This window comes from Microtus pennsylvanicus, chromosome 3 (assembly GCF_037038515.1).
Source record: "Microtus pennsylvanicus isolate mMicPen1 chromosome 3, mMicPen1.hap1, whole genome shotgun sequence".
Taxonomy (NCBI): domain Eukaryota; kingdom Metazoa; phylum Chordata; class Mammalia; order Rodentia; family Cricetidae; genus Microtus; species Microtus pennsylvanicus.
Genome location: NC_134581.1, coordinates 101,065,457 through 101,079,069, shown reverse-complemented (window position 1 = coordinate 101,079,069; position 13,613 = coordinate 101,065,457). Strand labels below are relative to the sequence as shown.

Genomic DNA, 13,613 nt, shown 5'->3' with positions numbered 1-13,613 from the left:
GAACTCTGGAGATCAGGCTGGCTATGAACCAAGAGCCGCCAGGAGTTTGGTTTTAAATAAAGGCTTGCACCACTACCGCCCATAGCATTAATTGTCTGTTTTAATAAAACAACCCTACCCTGATGATTGAATACCCAAATCCCTCCATTTAAAGCTCTTTTTAAAAGGTAAAACTGTAACCAGTAGTGATTTTTATTTTTTCCTTTTATTGTGTTTTAAGGCAGGTTTCTATGTTTATCTTTGGAGCCTGTCCAGAAAATCTCTTTGTAGACCAGGCTGTCCTTGAGCCCACAGAGATCTGCTTGTCTTTACCTACTCAGGGCTGGGATATAAGGTGTGAACCACCACCTCCTGGCCTGAAGATTCGATCTTGATAATACCTCCTACTTGTTACTGTCTGATTGCTAAAGCATCACTAGGTGAGCATTTCTTACTCAAACAATGTATGCCCAACATTTTGTCATTGTGATGTTACCATCTCTACAGGCTCAAGAACTCCAACTGAGTTTTTTTAAGTGAACAATTTCTTTTCCCTTTCTTTCTTTGTTTCTCTCTCTCTTCCTCTCTTTCTCTATCTCTTTCTCTTTCCTTTCTTTCTTTCTTTCTTTCTTTCTTTCTTTCTTTCTTTCTTTTCTGAGACAGGGTTTCTCTGTCTATCCTGGAACTAGCTCTTGTAGAACATGTTGTCCTCGACCTCACAGAGATCCCCCTGCCTCACTTAGATCCACCTACCTCTGCCTCCCGAGTGCTGGGATTAAAGGTGTGCACAACCACCACTGGCAGCAATTAATTTTTGAAAGTGGAATTAAATAGATAATCTCTTTCTGTGGGCTTCACTTTCCTACTGAAAGCAGGGAATATAGAGAGCTAGTGAAAAATGCAAATCTTGGACCTGCCTAAGAAAAAGCAGGCATTTGAACAAGATTTTCAGTTATCCTGGTGCACAGCAGAGGCGGAAAATCCTGGCTAAGGGATGTAGCCCTCCCAGGGAGGGAAGGCATCACCATTAGTCTTCTAGGAGTCAGCAAAACAGCGAGCACCTGTTAGAGCCTAAAGACCACGTCTGTTCACTGTTTCCATGATGCAGTGGTGAGTCTCCTGGCAAAAGTCAATCCAGATGCTATGAGTTCCAGATAACTGTAGTCGCAAGTTGCCTTAAATGTTCAGTTGGAGATTCTGGCTCACCCCTGCCTTGTCAGGGAATCCCCATTCCCCGCCCCAGCCCTGCCTTATCAGAGTCTCCAAACAAAGGAAAGGTGCCCCCAAACCCATTCTTGCATTGTTGGTAAGTACTGAAGCTTCCTAAGCTGAAATTGGCAGCCACCTAAGTCTCCACCTAAGCGCTCAACTTATGTTCATAATTGGGCTCCAGCCCACCTTGTGGTGGACACATCATCACCTTTTGCCTAAAGTCTATAAAATCTCCCTGTTTTAGTTCAGGGGGACTTCTCTCTCTTGCCTCGATCTCTGGAACCAGAGAACCCACAATGTGAATTGTTTTCCTCAATAAATATTTTGCTAAACTTTTTCAATTTGGCTCGATCTGACTTACTGTGTTGGTGCAGGAGCGTATCATTGTGTGGAGGTGCAGAAAACCTATCCTTAAACATTAGCAGAAAAGTATACTTCTGAATAGAAACACATAATAAGTAAAGAGAAAATCAAATTTAGCATCTGGATCCAAGATGAAATTTGGAGCCAGGAGAACTAGGCCATCTTGGGGCCCTCGGCACAGGAGGCCTGCAGGATGAGCAGGGAGAGCCGTGTGTGCAAAGGCAGCCACTGAGAACAGGGTGAGAAACTGAACGAAGGGCCAGCTTAGCACTGTTCCAGAAGAGACCTTGTCACTGCAGATGACAGCCCTCAAATTCGTTAAGAAGCATACACATTTCTTTAAAAAGGAGACAAAATGATTAGGAGCAATACAATTGAATTATCCCCCTTTAGAACTGAAGATCGCTAACTACATAGTTATCAAGACAATCATGATTAGCTCACAAGACATTTACATACAGGTCAGACTTCCTACACAGCAGGAATCAAACAGTTAAAAACATAAGGGAACTTTTAATATTTACATGATAAAAATAAAATGCTCAGAGATTTCAAAATTATTATATATCACATACATAGTTAATTAACCAAAGGAGACTTATGCTGGGGCTTGATTGTGAGATTTGCTATATTGATTCTCATATTGTTTTGAAAATTAATCAGCTCTAGTAAAAGAGCAAACGCCTTTTGACAAATCAATGATATTATATTTTTCCTAGAAAATATAAACACAAAAAAGAAATACAAAGAGAGGGAGAGAGAAAAGGAAAAGACAGAAAGGAAGAAAGAAAATCTAGCAGAAAGGTTGATCATTCTATATGCATTAATATATTTATGGTTAGTTAGTGTATTGATAGAGTGCCATATATAGTACATAACGGTGTGTGTTCTGTAGTAATAAGAGCAGCGGGGCTGTGTCCCCAACACCCCAGCCGCCTGCTGGCTAGCTTATGCCCCGAAATAATTACACGGACACTGTATTCTTTTAATCACTGCTTGGCCCTTTAGCTCTAGCCCTTACTGGCTAATTCTGATATCCCAATCAACCCATCTCTAATAATCTGTGAGCACCGGTCTTACCGGGAAGATTCTAGCCTAAGTCCATCCTGGGTCGGAACTGGGGCATGGCGTCTCTCTGAGGCGTCTGCTCCGGAGAGGAGAGCTTTGGAGTCTGAGCTCACTTCCTCTTCCTCCCAGCGTTCTGTTCTGTTTACTCCTCCTACCTATGTTCTAACCAATAAAATGGGCCAAGGCAGTTCCTTTATTAGCCAATGACCTTCCTCCATCAGTGTTCATATGCTATATCAACAGCACATTAATGCTTTTGTTGACATAACTATGACAATTGACACAATATCGCACAATGCCATAAACAGATCTACATAGCAGAAGTAGCCAAAGGATGTGTGCGTGAACCACTAGAAATGTATAAATAAGAAGGTGCAGTCTGGAATCAAAATACCTGAGGACGCAGAAATACCACTCTTGGGCACATACCAAAGGATGCTCAATCATATTAAAAAGGATATTTGTTCAACTATGTTCATAGCAGCATTATTCGTAATAGCCAGAACCTGAAACAACCTAGAAGCCCCTCAAGTGAAGAATCAACAAAGAGAATGTGGTACATTTACACAATGGAGTACTAATCAGCGGTAACAAACAATGACATCGTGAAACTTGTGTAGAAATGAGCAGTGGGCTGCATTCCCGTCCAGCTCCCGCATGGCTAGCTCTATAACCGAAATAATAACTTGGAAACTGTATTCTTTTAAACACTGCTGGGCCCATTAGCTCTAGATTCTTACTGGCTAATTCTCACATCTTGATTAACCCATTTCTAATTATCTGTGTAGCACCACGAGGTGCTGGCTTAACGAAAGGATCTGAACCTGTGTCCATCTTGGAGAGGAGAGCTATAGCATCTGCCTCACTTCCCTTCTTCCCAGCATTCTGTTATGTCTACTCCACCCACCTATGTTCTGACCTATCAGGCCAAACAGTTTCCGTATTAATTAACCAATGAAAGCAACAGAATTATAGAAGACCCACCTACAGCAGATTTGCATGCAAATCGATGGAACTAGAAAAAAACATCCTGAGAGAGGTCACCCAGACCCAGAAAGGTGGACATGATATGTATTCACTCGTAAGTGGACACTCGCCCTAAAGGAAGAAAAACGAGCCCATACTCCTGAATTTTAGAGAAGTTAAGTAACAAGGTGAACAAAGAGAAACATCTATAAATTCCACTGGAAAGGGGAAATAGACAAGAATCTCCTGACAAAATTGGGTGCATGGGGATTTGGGAGAAGGAAGAAAGAAGGGGAAGGGAAAATGGGAAGAGGGGGAGGAGAGCTAGAGGGAAAGAGGTGGTTGCAATGTGGGAAGGATAGAGATGGAGAACTAGGAAAGACACATTTCATTGATGGCCATTATAGGGCTAGCAAGAAACCTGGCACTAGAGAAATTCCCAGGAATCCACAAGGATGACCCCAGCTAAGACACTAAGCAATAGAGGAGAGGATGCCAGAACTGGCCTTGTAGTCAGACTGATGTCACCATTAATGTCACCATAGAACCTTCATCCAGCAACTGATGGAGACAGGGGCAGAGATCCACAGCAGAGCAGTGGCTGATTTCCTGAACTCCAGTGGAAGAGTGGGAGGATGAGAATATGAGCAAAGGGGTCAAAACCATGATGGAGACACCTACTGAGAAAATTTTCTGAGCTCCAGTAAGACAGGGAAGGAACTACAATAGGATCATGCTAGAACCCCTGAATGTGGGTGACAGCTGTATGGCTGGGGCTGAGTGTGGGGCCACTGGCACCAGCAACAAGATTTATCCCTGCTGCTTGTACTGGCCCTTTTGAACCCCTTCTCTTTGCATCATGAACCTTGCTCAGCCTGGAAATAATGAGGTCTTTCCTCAGAGACATGTGCCTCGCCCTTCATGGGGAGTAGATGGGGGATTGTTATGGGGAAATGGTGGAGGGAATGGGACAGGTGGAGGGAGTGGTATGCAAAATGAAAAAGGATAGTTTACTTTTTAAAAATATATATTAAAAAGTGAGGGAAAAAAAGAAGGTGTAGTGTGCGCTGCAACAGAGATAGACCTAGTAGCTAGTGAATATCCTGGCAAGTGTTCACAGGTTTATAGGGATCATATCAAAGATTTCAGGAAACAGGGAATTCCAAGTTCTCTAATAAACGCTGAATTATTGACTACCAGCTTTCCTGGCCCTAAGCTCATACCAGAAACATAGCGAAATAGATGAAACTAATGTAGAATTATAATTATATATGTGACCCGGTCGGTGGTGGCACACGCCTTTAATCCCAGAACTTAGGAGGCAGAGGCTGGAAGAAATCTGTGAGCCAGTTCCAGGACAGGTTGTGAACTTTACTATACCTGGAGTGAAATTCAATCCAGACATGGAGGGCACACCTGTGGTCGCAATCATGCGACATGAAGACAACCTGCCTTGGATCTGGATCTTAAGGCTAGAAGACACAGACTTTTCATCCACATCTTGGCCTGAAGGAACCAGTTTTTCATGCAGATGGTTCTTGTTTTGTTTTGTTATTTGGGAAAGGGTTTATTTGTTTTCTTTTGGGGACTGCCCTGCAACTTGCTCTGTAGACCCGGCTGACCTCGAACTCACAGAGATCCTACTGCCTCTGCCTCCTGAGAGCTGGGATTAAAGGCACGTGTCACCACCCCTTATCTTGATCCAGATCTAAAGGCCAGAAGACACACCCCATTAATCCAGATCTGGGCCACACCTTCTTCTGGAAGCCTATATATTAACGATGGATGAAGAAAGGTTCAGTCTTTGCTCGCTTGCCCTCGCCTTGTCAGCACAACCATTCCTTCCCTGGAGTCTACTTCTTCAGGATTCCAGGATACACAGAAGACCAGCCGAGATAGCCAGCCCTGGTGGGACTGAGCAGCCACTGGATTCTTGAACTTCCATTCATAGCCATCCATTGTGGGACTACGGCCTGTAAGTCATAACCTTAACCTCCTATATATATTCATTTTATATGGCTGTGACTCTAGAGAAGCCTGACTAATCAGGGTTAGTGTTAGGGTTGGGGTTATCCAGTATCTAGTTCTTCAATTAAGCTGGCTATGGCTACAGGAAGGGTTTTACAACTGTCAGGGAGGAAAATTATCCCAGCACTCAACATCTTAACTTTTATAAGAAAAATATTACATTAAGAGAGGGATTACAATAATGTCATTTCATGACTGTGAACAAGGATTTGGTTCTTAATACTGTTTACTTTAGTACTGTTTAACTGTTTAACTTAGTACTGTTTAACTCAGAACACAACCCTCCTATCCCAGGCCCCTTAACAAGAGGCAATTTTCCTCTAACTTTTCTCAGGTAAAGTTTTTTTCGGAAAAGGATTTCTCTGTGTAATAGCCCTACTTGTCCTTGAACTAGCTTTTTTTTTTTTTTTTGCTTGTTTTTGTTGTTTGGGGCTGTGTTTCTCTGTGTAACTCTGGCTGTCCTGGAACTCACTGCAGACCAGACAGGCCTCGAACTCACAGAGATCTGCCTGCTTCTGCTTCCCGAGTGCTGGGATTAAAGGTGTACACCACCACCGCCTGTCCACTTGTGATTTCAATACAGTATTTTCTTTTTAATAGTCTCTCAACTGTCATGGAAATGGCTTTATGAACAGGCTGACATCCAACACAGAGATTAGCCTGCCTCTGCCTCTCAATTGCTGGGATCAAAAGGGTGAGCCACCACCACCACCCGGCTCCCCTAGAAGTTTTAACATTCATTGGTTTATCTGTAGGCTGGATTGTCTGATAATTTGATTACCTATCTCTCCTCCTATGTAAAAGGCGAATTTGAAGAGAAAGACTGGCATTTCCAGCAATTCCGGGCCTGTCTACATCTCAGTAGTGGAGTCTTTCTGACCAGCTCTGAAACCATGGATGGATCTTCAGGAAACTCATTTCCAAGCCAGCCTTTGATCGTGAGTACATAATTCATAATTCATACTAATTGTAGAATGTTCATTCTTTGGTTTTTTTTTTTTACATATAAACCTTTCTAATTTAATGCCTAGTTGTAATCGGCACAAACTGTTAACTACTTGTTAAAATTTGCTGGAAGAAATTTCAAATGTACTTTATCAGCTCCTAATGACAAGGCGTCTTTGTGTGAAATGCTTTGGTGGATGATTTTTATCCTGACATGAACATCTAGAGTGTTCCTCCATAAACTTAGATGGAGGGAATCAGTGTGTAGAGACCCCTAACTTCCTAGCCGTAATAGTATCAAAGCTAGATGTTCCTGAAGCCCAATGACTAGAGTCTTTATTGTAGCAACATTGGGAACCCAGCACACATTGTAATTCTGGGCCCCACCCTAGAAATTTTGAGGTTACAGGTATTTGACATTTAGAAATTTTCACAGATGACTTTAGCCCATCCTGTGATCTGAGACCCATTTCTTCAGAGAAAAGGGATAATAGAAGAACCACGAGCTGAGAAAATTCAGCATAACTCTTAGTAGTTTCCATTCATGTGTTATTTACATTTTACTTTCTTTTAAAGGGAAGGCTCACAAGGAGTATAATACCTCCGAAATTACAGAAGAGGATCCAGGCTGTCCGGAACAAGCACAAGAGCAAACGCCGAGCGAGGGCAACTTCTCCTTTGAGGATGACCAATTGCATCTTCAAAAGTTCTGTGACCAGAATAACGGCCCACCCTGAAAACACCACCAGGCACAAGAGGCAAGAGGAGACGCTGGAGAAACCCCAGCAGCTCTGTACATTCAGGAGGCTGCAGGACTATCACATTGAAGACGGTACAGGGAACCTACTAGGTCCACTGTGTCGTTCTAATCCCGCAAAAAGAACTGCACGAAGGATGCGGGCTGGAGCCATGGTTCCTAGTGGTGTAAATGGTCTGCACACTTCAAGGTTCACCTCTGTCGAGTCCCCGAGGTCAGAAGGGACAGTGCGAGGGGCTCGTGAGCAGTCGCCACCTCCATCCTACAGTCAAGGGGTGACAGTGCCAATGGCTCTTGAGCTGTCGCCATCTGTTAACCTTCAACAAGTAACTGCTGCGGATATCCGGAGACAGTCCCGGAGGGTGGCGAGGGCCAGGAAGAGACTGGCGGAGGCCTTAGAATTAGACAGGCTTGCCAGGCAGGAAGAGAACATGGAGGGATGGAGTGGCGATGACTAAGTGGAAGAAGCAAAGGTGGAAAGTGTGAGCATGGTGGACTCCACGAAGGAACTTCCTTTTCCTTGTAGGGCTTTTGGGTTTTATTTTGTTTTTCGATATAGGTTTACTCTGGGTAGCCCTGGCTGTCCTGGAACTCTGGAGATCAGGCTGGCTATGAACCAAGAGCCGCCAGGAGTTTGGTTTTAAATAAAGGCTTGCACCACTACCGCCCATAGCATTAATTGTCTGTTTTAATAAAACAACCCTACTCTGATGATTGAATACCCAAATCCCTCCCTTTAAAGCTCTTTTTAAAAGGTAAAATTGTAACCAGTAGTGATTTTTATTTTTTCCTTTTATTGTTTTTTTAAGGCAGGCTTTCTCTGTTTATCTTTTTAGCCTGTCCAGAAAATCTCTTTGTAGACCGCGCTGTTCTTGAGCCCACAGAGATCTGCTTGCCTTTACCTACTCAGGGCTGGGATATAAGGTGTGAACCACCACCTCTTGGCCTGAAGATTAGATCTTGATAATACCTCCTACTTGTTACTGTCTGATTGCTAAAGCATCATTAGGTGAACATTTCTTATTCAAACAATGCATCCCCAACATTTTGTCATTGTGATATTACCATCTCTACAGGCTCAAGAACTCTAACTGAGTTTTTTTAAGTGAACAATTTCTTTTCCTTTTCTTTCTTTGTTTCTCATTCTCTTCCCCTCTCTCTTTCGCTCTCCTTTCTTTCCTTTCATCTTTCTCTCTCTCTGTCTCTGTCTCTCTCTCTGTCTCTCTCTCTCTCTCTCTCTCTCTGTCTCTCTCTCTCTCTCTATCGATCTTTCTTTCTGTCTTTCTTTTCTGAGACAGGGTTTCTCTGTCTATCCTGGAACTAGCTCTTGTAGAACATGTTGGCCTTGACCTTACAGAGATCCCCCTGCCTCACTTAGATCCACCTGCCTCTGCCTCCTGAGTGCTGGGATTAAAGGCGTGCACCACCACCACTGGCAGCAAATAATTTTTGAAAGTGGAATTAAATAGATAACCCCTTTCTGTGGGCTTCACTTTCCTACTGAAAGCGAGGACTATAGAGAGCTAGTGAAAAATGCAAATCTTGGACCTGCTGAAGGAAAGCAGGCATTTGAACAAGATTTTCAGTTATCCTGGTGCACAGCAGAGGTGGAAAATCCTGGCTAAGGGATGTAGCCCTCCCAGGGAGGGAAGGCATCACCATTAGTTTTCTAGGAGTCAGCAAAACAGCGAGCACATGTTAGAGCCTAAAGACCACGTCTGTTCACTGTTTCCATGATGCAGTGATGAGTCTCCTGGCAAAAGTCAATCCAGATGCTATGAGTTCCAGATAACTGTAGACCCAAGTTGCCTTAAATGTTCAGTTGGAGATTCTGGCTCACCCCTGCCTTGTCAGGGAATCCCCATTCCCCGCCCCAGCCCTGCCTGATCCGAGTCTCCAAACAAAGGAAAGGTGCCCCAAAACCCATTCTTGCATTGTTGCTAAGTACTGAAGCTTCCTACCCTGACATTGGCAGCCACCTAAGTCTCCACCTAAACGCTCAACTTTAGTTCATACTTGGGCTCCAGCCCATGTTGTGGTGGAAACATCATCACCTTTTGCCTAAAGCCTATAAAATCTCCCTGTTTTAGTTCAGGGGGACTTCTCTCTCTTGCCTCGATCTCTGGAACCAGAGAACCCACTTGTTAGTTGTTTTCCTCAATAAATATTTTGCTAAGCTTTTTCAATTTGGCTCGATCTGACTTACTGTGCTGGCGCTGGAGCATATCATTGTGTGGAGGTGCAGAAAACCTATTCTTAAACATTAGCAGAAAAGTATACTTCTGAATAGAAACACAAAATAAATAAAGAGAAAATAAAATTTAGCATCTGGATCCAAGATGAAATTTGGAGCCAGGAGAACTAGGCCATCTTGGGGCCCTCGGCACAGTAGGCCTGCACGATGAGCAGGAAGAGCCGTGTGTGCAAAGGCAGCCACTGAGAACAGGGTGAGAAACTGAAGGAAGGGCCAGCTTAGCACTGTTCCAGAAGAGATCTTGTCACTGCAGATGACAGCCCTCAAATTCGTTAAGAAGCATACACATTTTTTTAAAAAGGAGACAAAATGATTAGGAGCAATAGGATTGAATTATCCCCCTTTAGATCTGAAGATAGCTAACTACATAGGTATCAAGACAATCATGATTAGCTCACAAGACATTTACATACAGGTCAGACTTCCTACACAGCAGTAATCAAACAGTTAAAAACATAAGGGAACGTTTAATATTTACATGATAAAAATAAAATGCTCAGAGATTTCAAAATTATTATATATCAAATACTTAGTTAATTAACCAAAGGAGAGGTATGCTGGGGCTTGATTGTGAGATTTGCTATATTGATTCACATATTGTTCTGAAAATTAATCAGCTCTAGTAAAAGACCAAACGCCTTTTGACAAATCAATGATATTATATTTTTCCTAGAAAATATAAACACAAAAAAGAAATACAAAGAGAGGGAGAGAGAAAAGGAAAAGACAGAAAGGAAGAAAGAAAATCTAGCAGAAAGGTAGATCATTCTATATGCATTAATATGTTTATGGTAAGTTAGTATATTGATACAGTGCCATTATAGTACATAATGGTGTGTGTTCTGTAGTAATAAGAGCAGCGGGACTGTGTCCCCAACACCCCAGCTGCCTGCTCGGCTAGCTTATGCGCCGAAATAATTACACGGACACTGTATTCTTTTAATCACTGCTTGGCCCTTTAGCTCTAGCCCTTACTGGCTAATTCTGATATCCCAATCAACCCATCTCTAATAATCTGTGAGCACCGGTCTTACCGGGAAGATTCAAGCCTAAGTCCATCCTGGGTTGGAACTGGGGCATGGCGTCTCTCTGAGGCATCTGCTCCGGGGAGGAGAGCTTTGGAGTCTGAGCTCACTTCCTCTTCCTCCCAGCGTTCTGTTCTGTTTACTCCTCCTACCTATGTTCTAACCAATAAAATGGGCCAAGCAGTTCCTTTATTAGCCAATGACCTTCCTCCATCAGTGTTCATATGTTATATCAACAGCACATTAATGCTTTTGTTGACATAACTACGACAATTGACACAATATCGCACAATGCCATAAACAGATCGACAGAGCAGAAGTCGCCAAATGATGTGTGCGTGACCCACTACAAATGTATAAATAAGAAGGTGCAGTCTGGAATCAAAATACCTGAGGACCCAGAAATACCACTCTTGGGCATATACCAAGGATGCTCAATCATATTAAAAAGGATATTTGTTCAACTATGTTCATAGCAGCATTATTTGTAATAGCCAGAACCTGAAACAACCTAGAAGCCCCTCAAGTGAAGAATCAACAAAGAGAATGTGGTACATTTACACAATGGAGTACTACTCAGTGGTAACATACAATGACATCGTGGAACTTGTGTAGAAATGAGCAGTGGACTGCATTCCCGTCCAGCTCCCGCACGGCTAGCTCTATACCCGAAATAACAACATGGAAATTGTATTCTTTTAAACACTGCTGGGCCCATTAGCTCTAGATTCTTACTGGCTAATTCTCACATCTTGATTAACCCATTTCTAATTATCTGTGTAGCACCACGAGGTGCTGGCTTAACGAAAGGATCTTAACCTGTGTCCATCTTGGAAGGAGAGCTATAGCATCTGCCTCACTTCCCTTCTTCCCAGCATTCTGTTATGTCTATTCCACCCACCTATGTTCTGACCTATCAGGCCAAGCAGTTTCCTCATTAATGAACCAATGAAAGCAACAAAATGATAGAAGACCCACCTACACCAGATTTGCATGCAAATCGATGGAACTAGAAAAAAACATCCTGAGAGAGGTCACCCAGACCCAGAAAGGTGGACATAATATGTATTCACTCGTAAGTGGACACTAGCTGTAAAGCAAAGAAAAACGAGCCTATATTCCTTAATTTTAGAGATGTTAAACAACAAGGTGAACTAAGAGAAACATCTATAAATTCCACTGGAAAGGGGAAATAGACAAGAATCTCCTGACTAAATTTGGTGCATGGGGATTGGGCAGAAGGAAGCAAGAAGGGGAAGGGAAAATGGGAAGAGGGGGAGGAGAGAGAGGGAAAGAGGTGGTTGCAATGAGGGAAGGATAGAGATGGAGAACGAGGAAAGAGATATTTCATTGAAGGCCATTATAGGGCTAGCAACAAACCTGGCACTAGAGAAATTCTCAGGAATCCACAAGGATGACCCCAGCTAAGACCCTAAGCAATAGAGGAGAGGATGCCAGAACTGGCCTTGCCCTGTAGTCAGACTGATGTCACCATTAATGTCACCATAGAACCTTCATCCAGCAACTGATGGAGGCAGGGGCAGAGATCCACAGCAGAGCAGTGGCTGATTTCCTGAACTCCAGTGGAAGAGTGGGAGGATGAGAATATGAGCAAAGCAGTCAGGGCCATGATGGAGACACCCACTGAGACAATTTACTGAGCTAATGGACCTCACCAACTCCAGTCAGACAGGGAAGGAACTAGCATAGGATCATCTAGACCCCCTGAATGTGGGTGACAGCTGTATGGCTGGGGCAGAATGTGGGGCCACTGGCACTGGCAACAGGATTTATCCCTGCTGCTTGTACTGGCCCTCTGGAAGCCCTTCTCTTTGCATGAACCTTGCTCAACCTGGATATAATGAGGTCCTTCCTCAGAGACATGTGCCTCGCCCTTCCTGGGGAGTAGATGGGGGATTGTTAGGGGGAAATGGTGGAGGGAATGGGACAAGTGGAGGGAGTGGTATGCAAAATGAAAAAGGATAGTTTACTTTTTAAAAATATATATTAAAGAGTGAGGGAAAAAAGAATGTGTAGTCTGCGATGCAACAGAGATAGACCCAGTAGGTAGTGAACATCCTGGCATGTGTTCACAGGTTTATAGGGATCATATCAAAGATTTCAGGAAACAGGGAATTCCAAGTTCCCTAATAAACGTTGAATTCTTGACTACCAGCTTTCCTGGCCCTAAGCTCATACCAGAAACATGGCGAAATAGATGAAAATAATGTAGAATTAAAATTATATAATAGACCCGGTGGGTGGTGGCACACGCCTTTAATCCCAGCACTTAGGAGGCAGAGGCTGGCAGAAATCTGTGAGCCAGTTCCAGAACAGGTTGTGAACTTTACTATACCTGGAGTGAAATTCAATCCAGAAATGGAGGGCACACCTGTGGTCGCGATCATTCGACAGGAAGACAACCTGCCTTGGATCTGGATCTTAAGGCTAGAAGACACAGACTTTTCATCCACATCTTGGCCTGAAGGATCCAGTTTTTCATGCAGATTGTTCTTGTTTTGTTTTGTTATTTGGGAAAGGGTTTATCTGTTTTCTTTTGGGGCCTGCCCTGCAACTTGCTCTGTAGACCCGGCTGACCTCGAACTCACAGAGATCCTACTGCCTCTGTCTCCTGAGAGCTGGGATTAAAGGCACGAGTCACCACCCCTTAACTTGATCCAGATAAAGGCCAGAAGACACACCCCATTAATCCAGATCTGGGCCACACCTTCTTCTGGAAGCCTATATATTAACGATGGATGAAGAAAGGTTCAGTCTTTGCTCGCTTGCCCTCGCCTTGTCAGCACAACCATTCCTTCACTGGAGTCTACTTCTTCAGGATTCCAGGATACACAGAAGACCAGCAGAGATAGCCAGCCCTGGTGGGACTGAGCAGCCACTGGATTCTTGAACTTCCATTCATAGCCATCCATTGTGGGACTACGGCCTGTAAGTCATAACCTTAACCTCCTATATATATTCATTTTATATGGCTGTGACTCTAGAGAAGCCTGAC

General features: G+C 43.4%; 1 protein-coding gene across 1 annotated transcript; it reads left to right on the top strand.

The window, feature by feature from the left end:
• The first annotated feature begins 7,245 nt into the window (after window positions 1–7,245).
• Window positions 7,246–7,776, top strand: LOC142846852 (methyl-CpG-binding domain protein 3-like 2). The gene has a single exon (XM_075967633.1). It carries the CDS (start codon window positions 7,246–7,248, stop codon window positions 7,774–7,776), a length of 531 nt encoding a protein of 176 aa, XP_075823748.1.
• Window positions 7,777–13,613: the final 5,837 nt, after the last annotated feature.

Bases quoted from the DNA above. Each gene is read 5' to 3' on its own strand.
- LOC142846852 (XM_075967633.1), top strand. From the start codon at position 7,246: ATGACCAATTGCATCTTCAAAAGTTCTGTGACCAGAATAACGGCCCAC.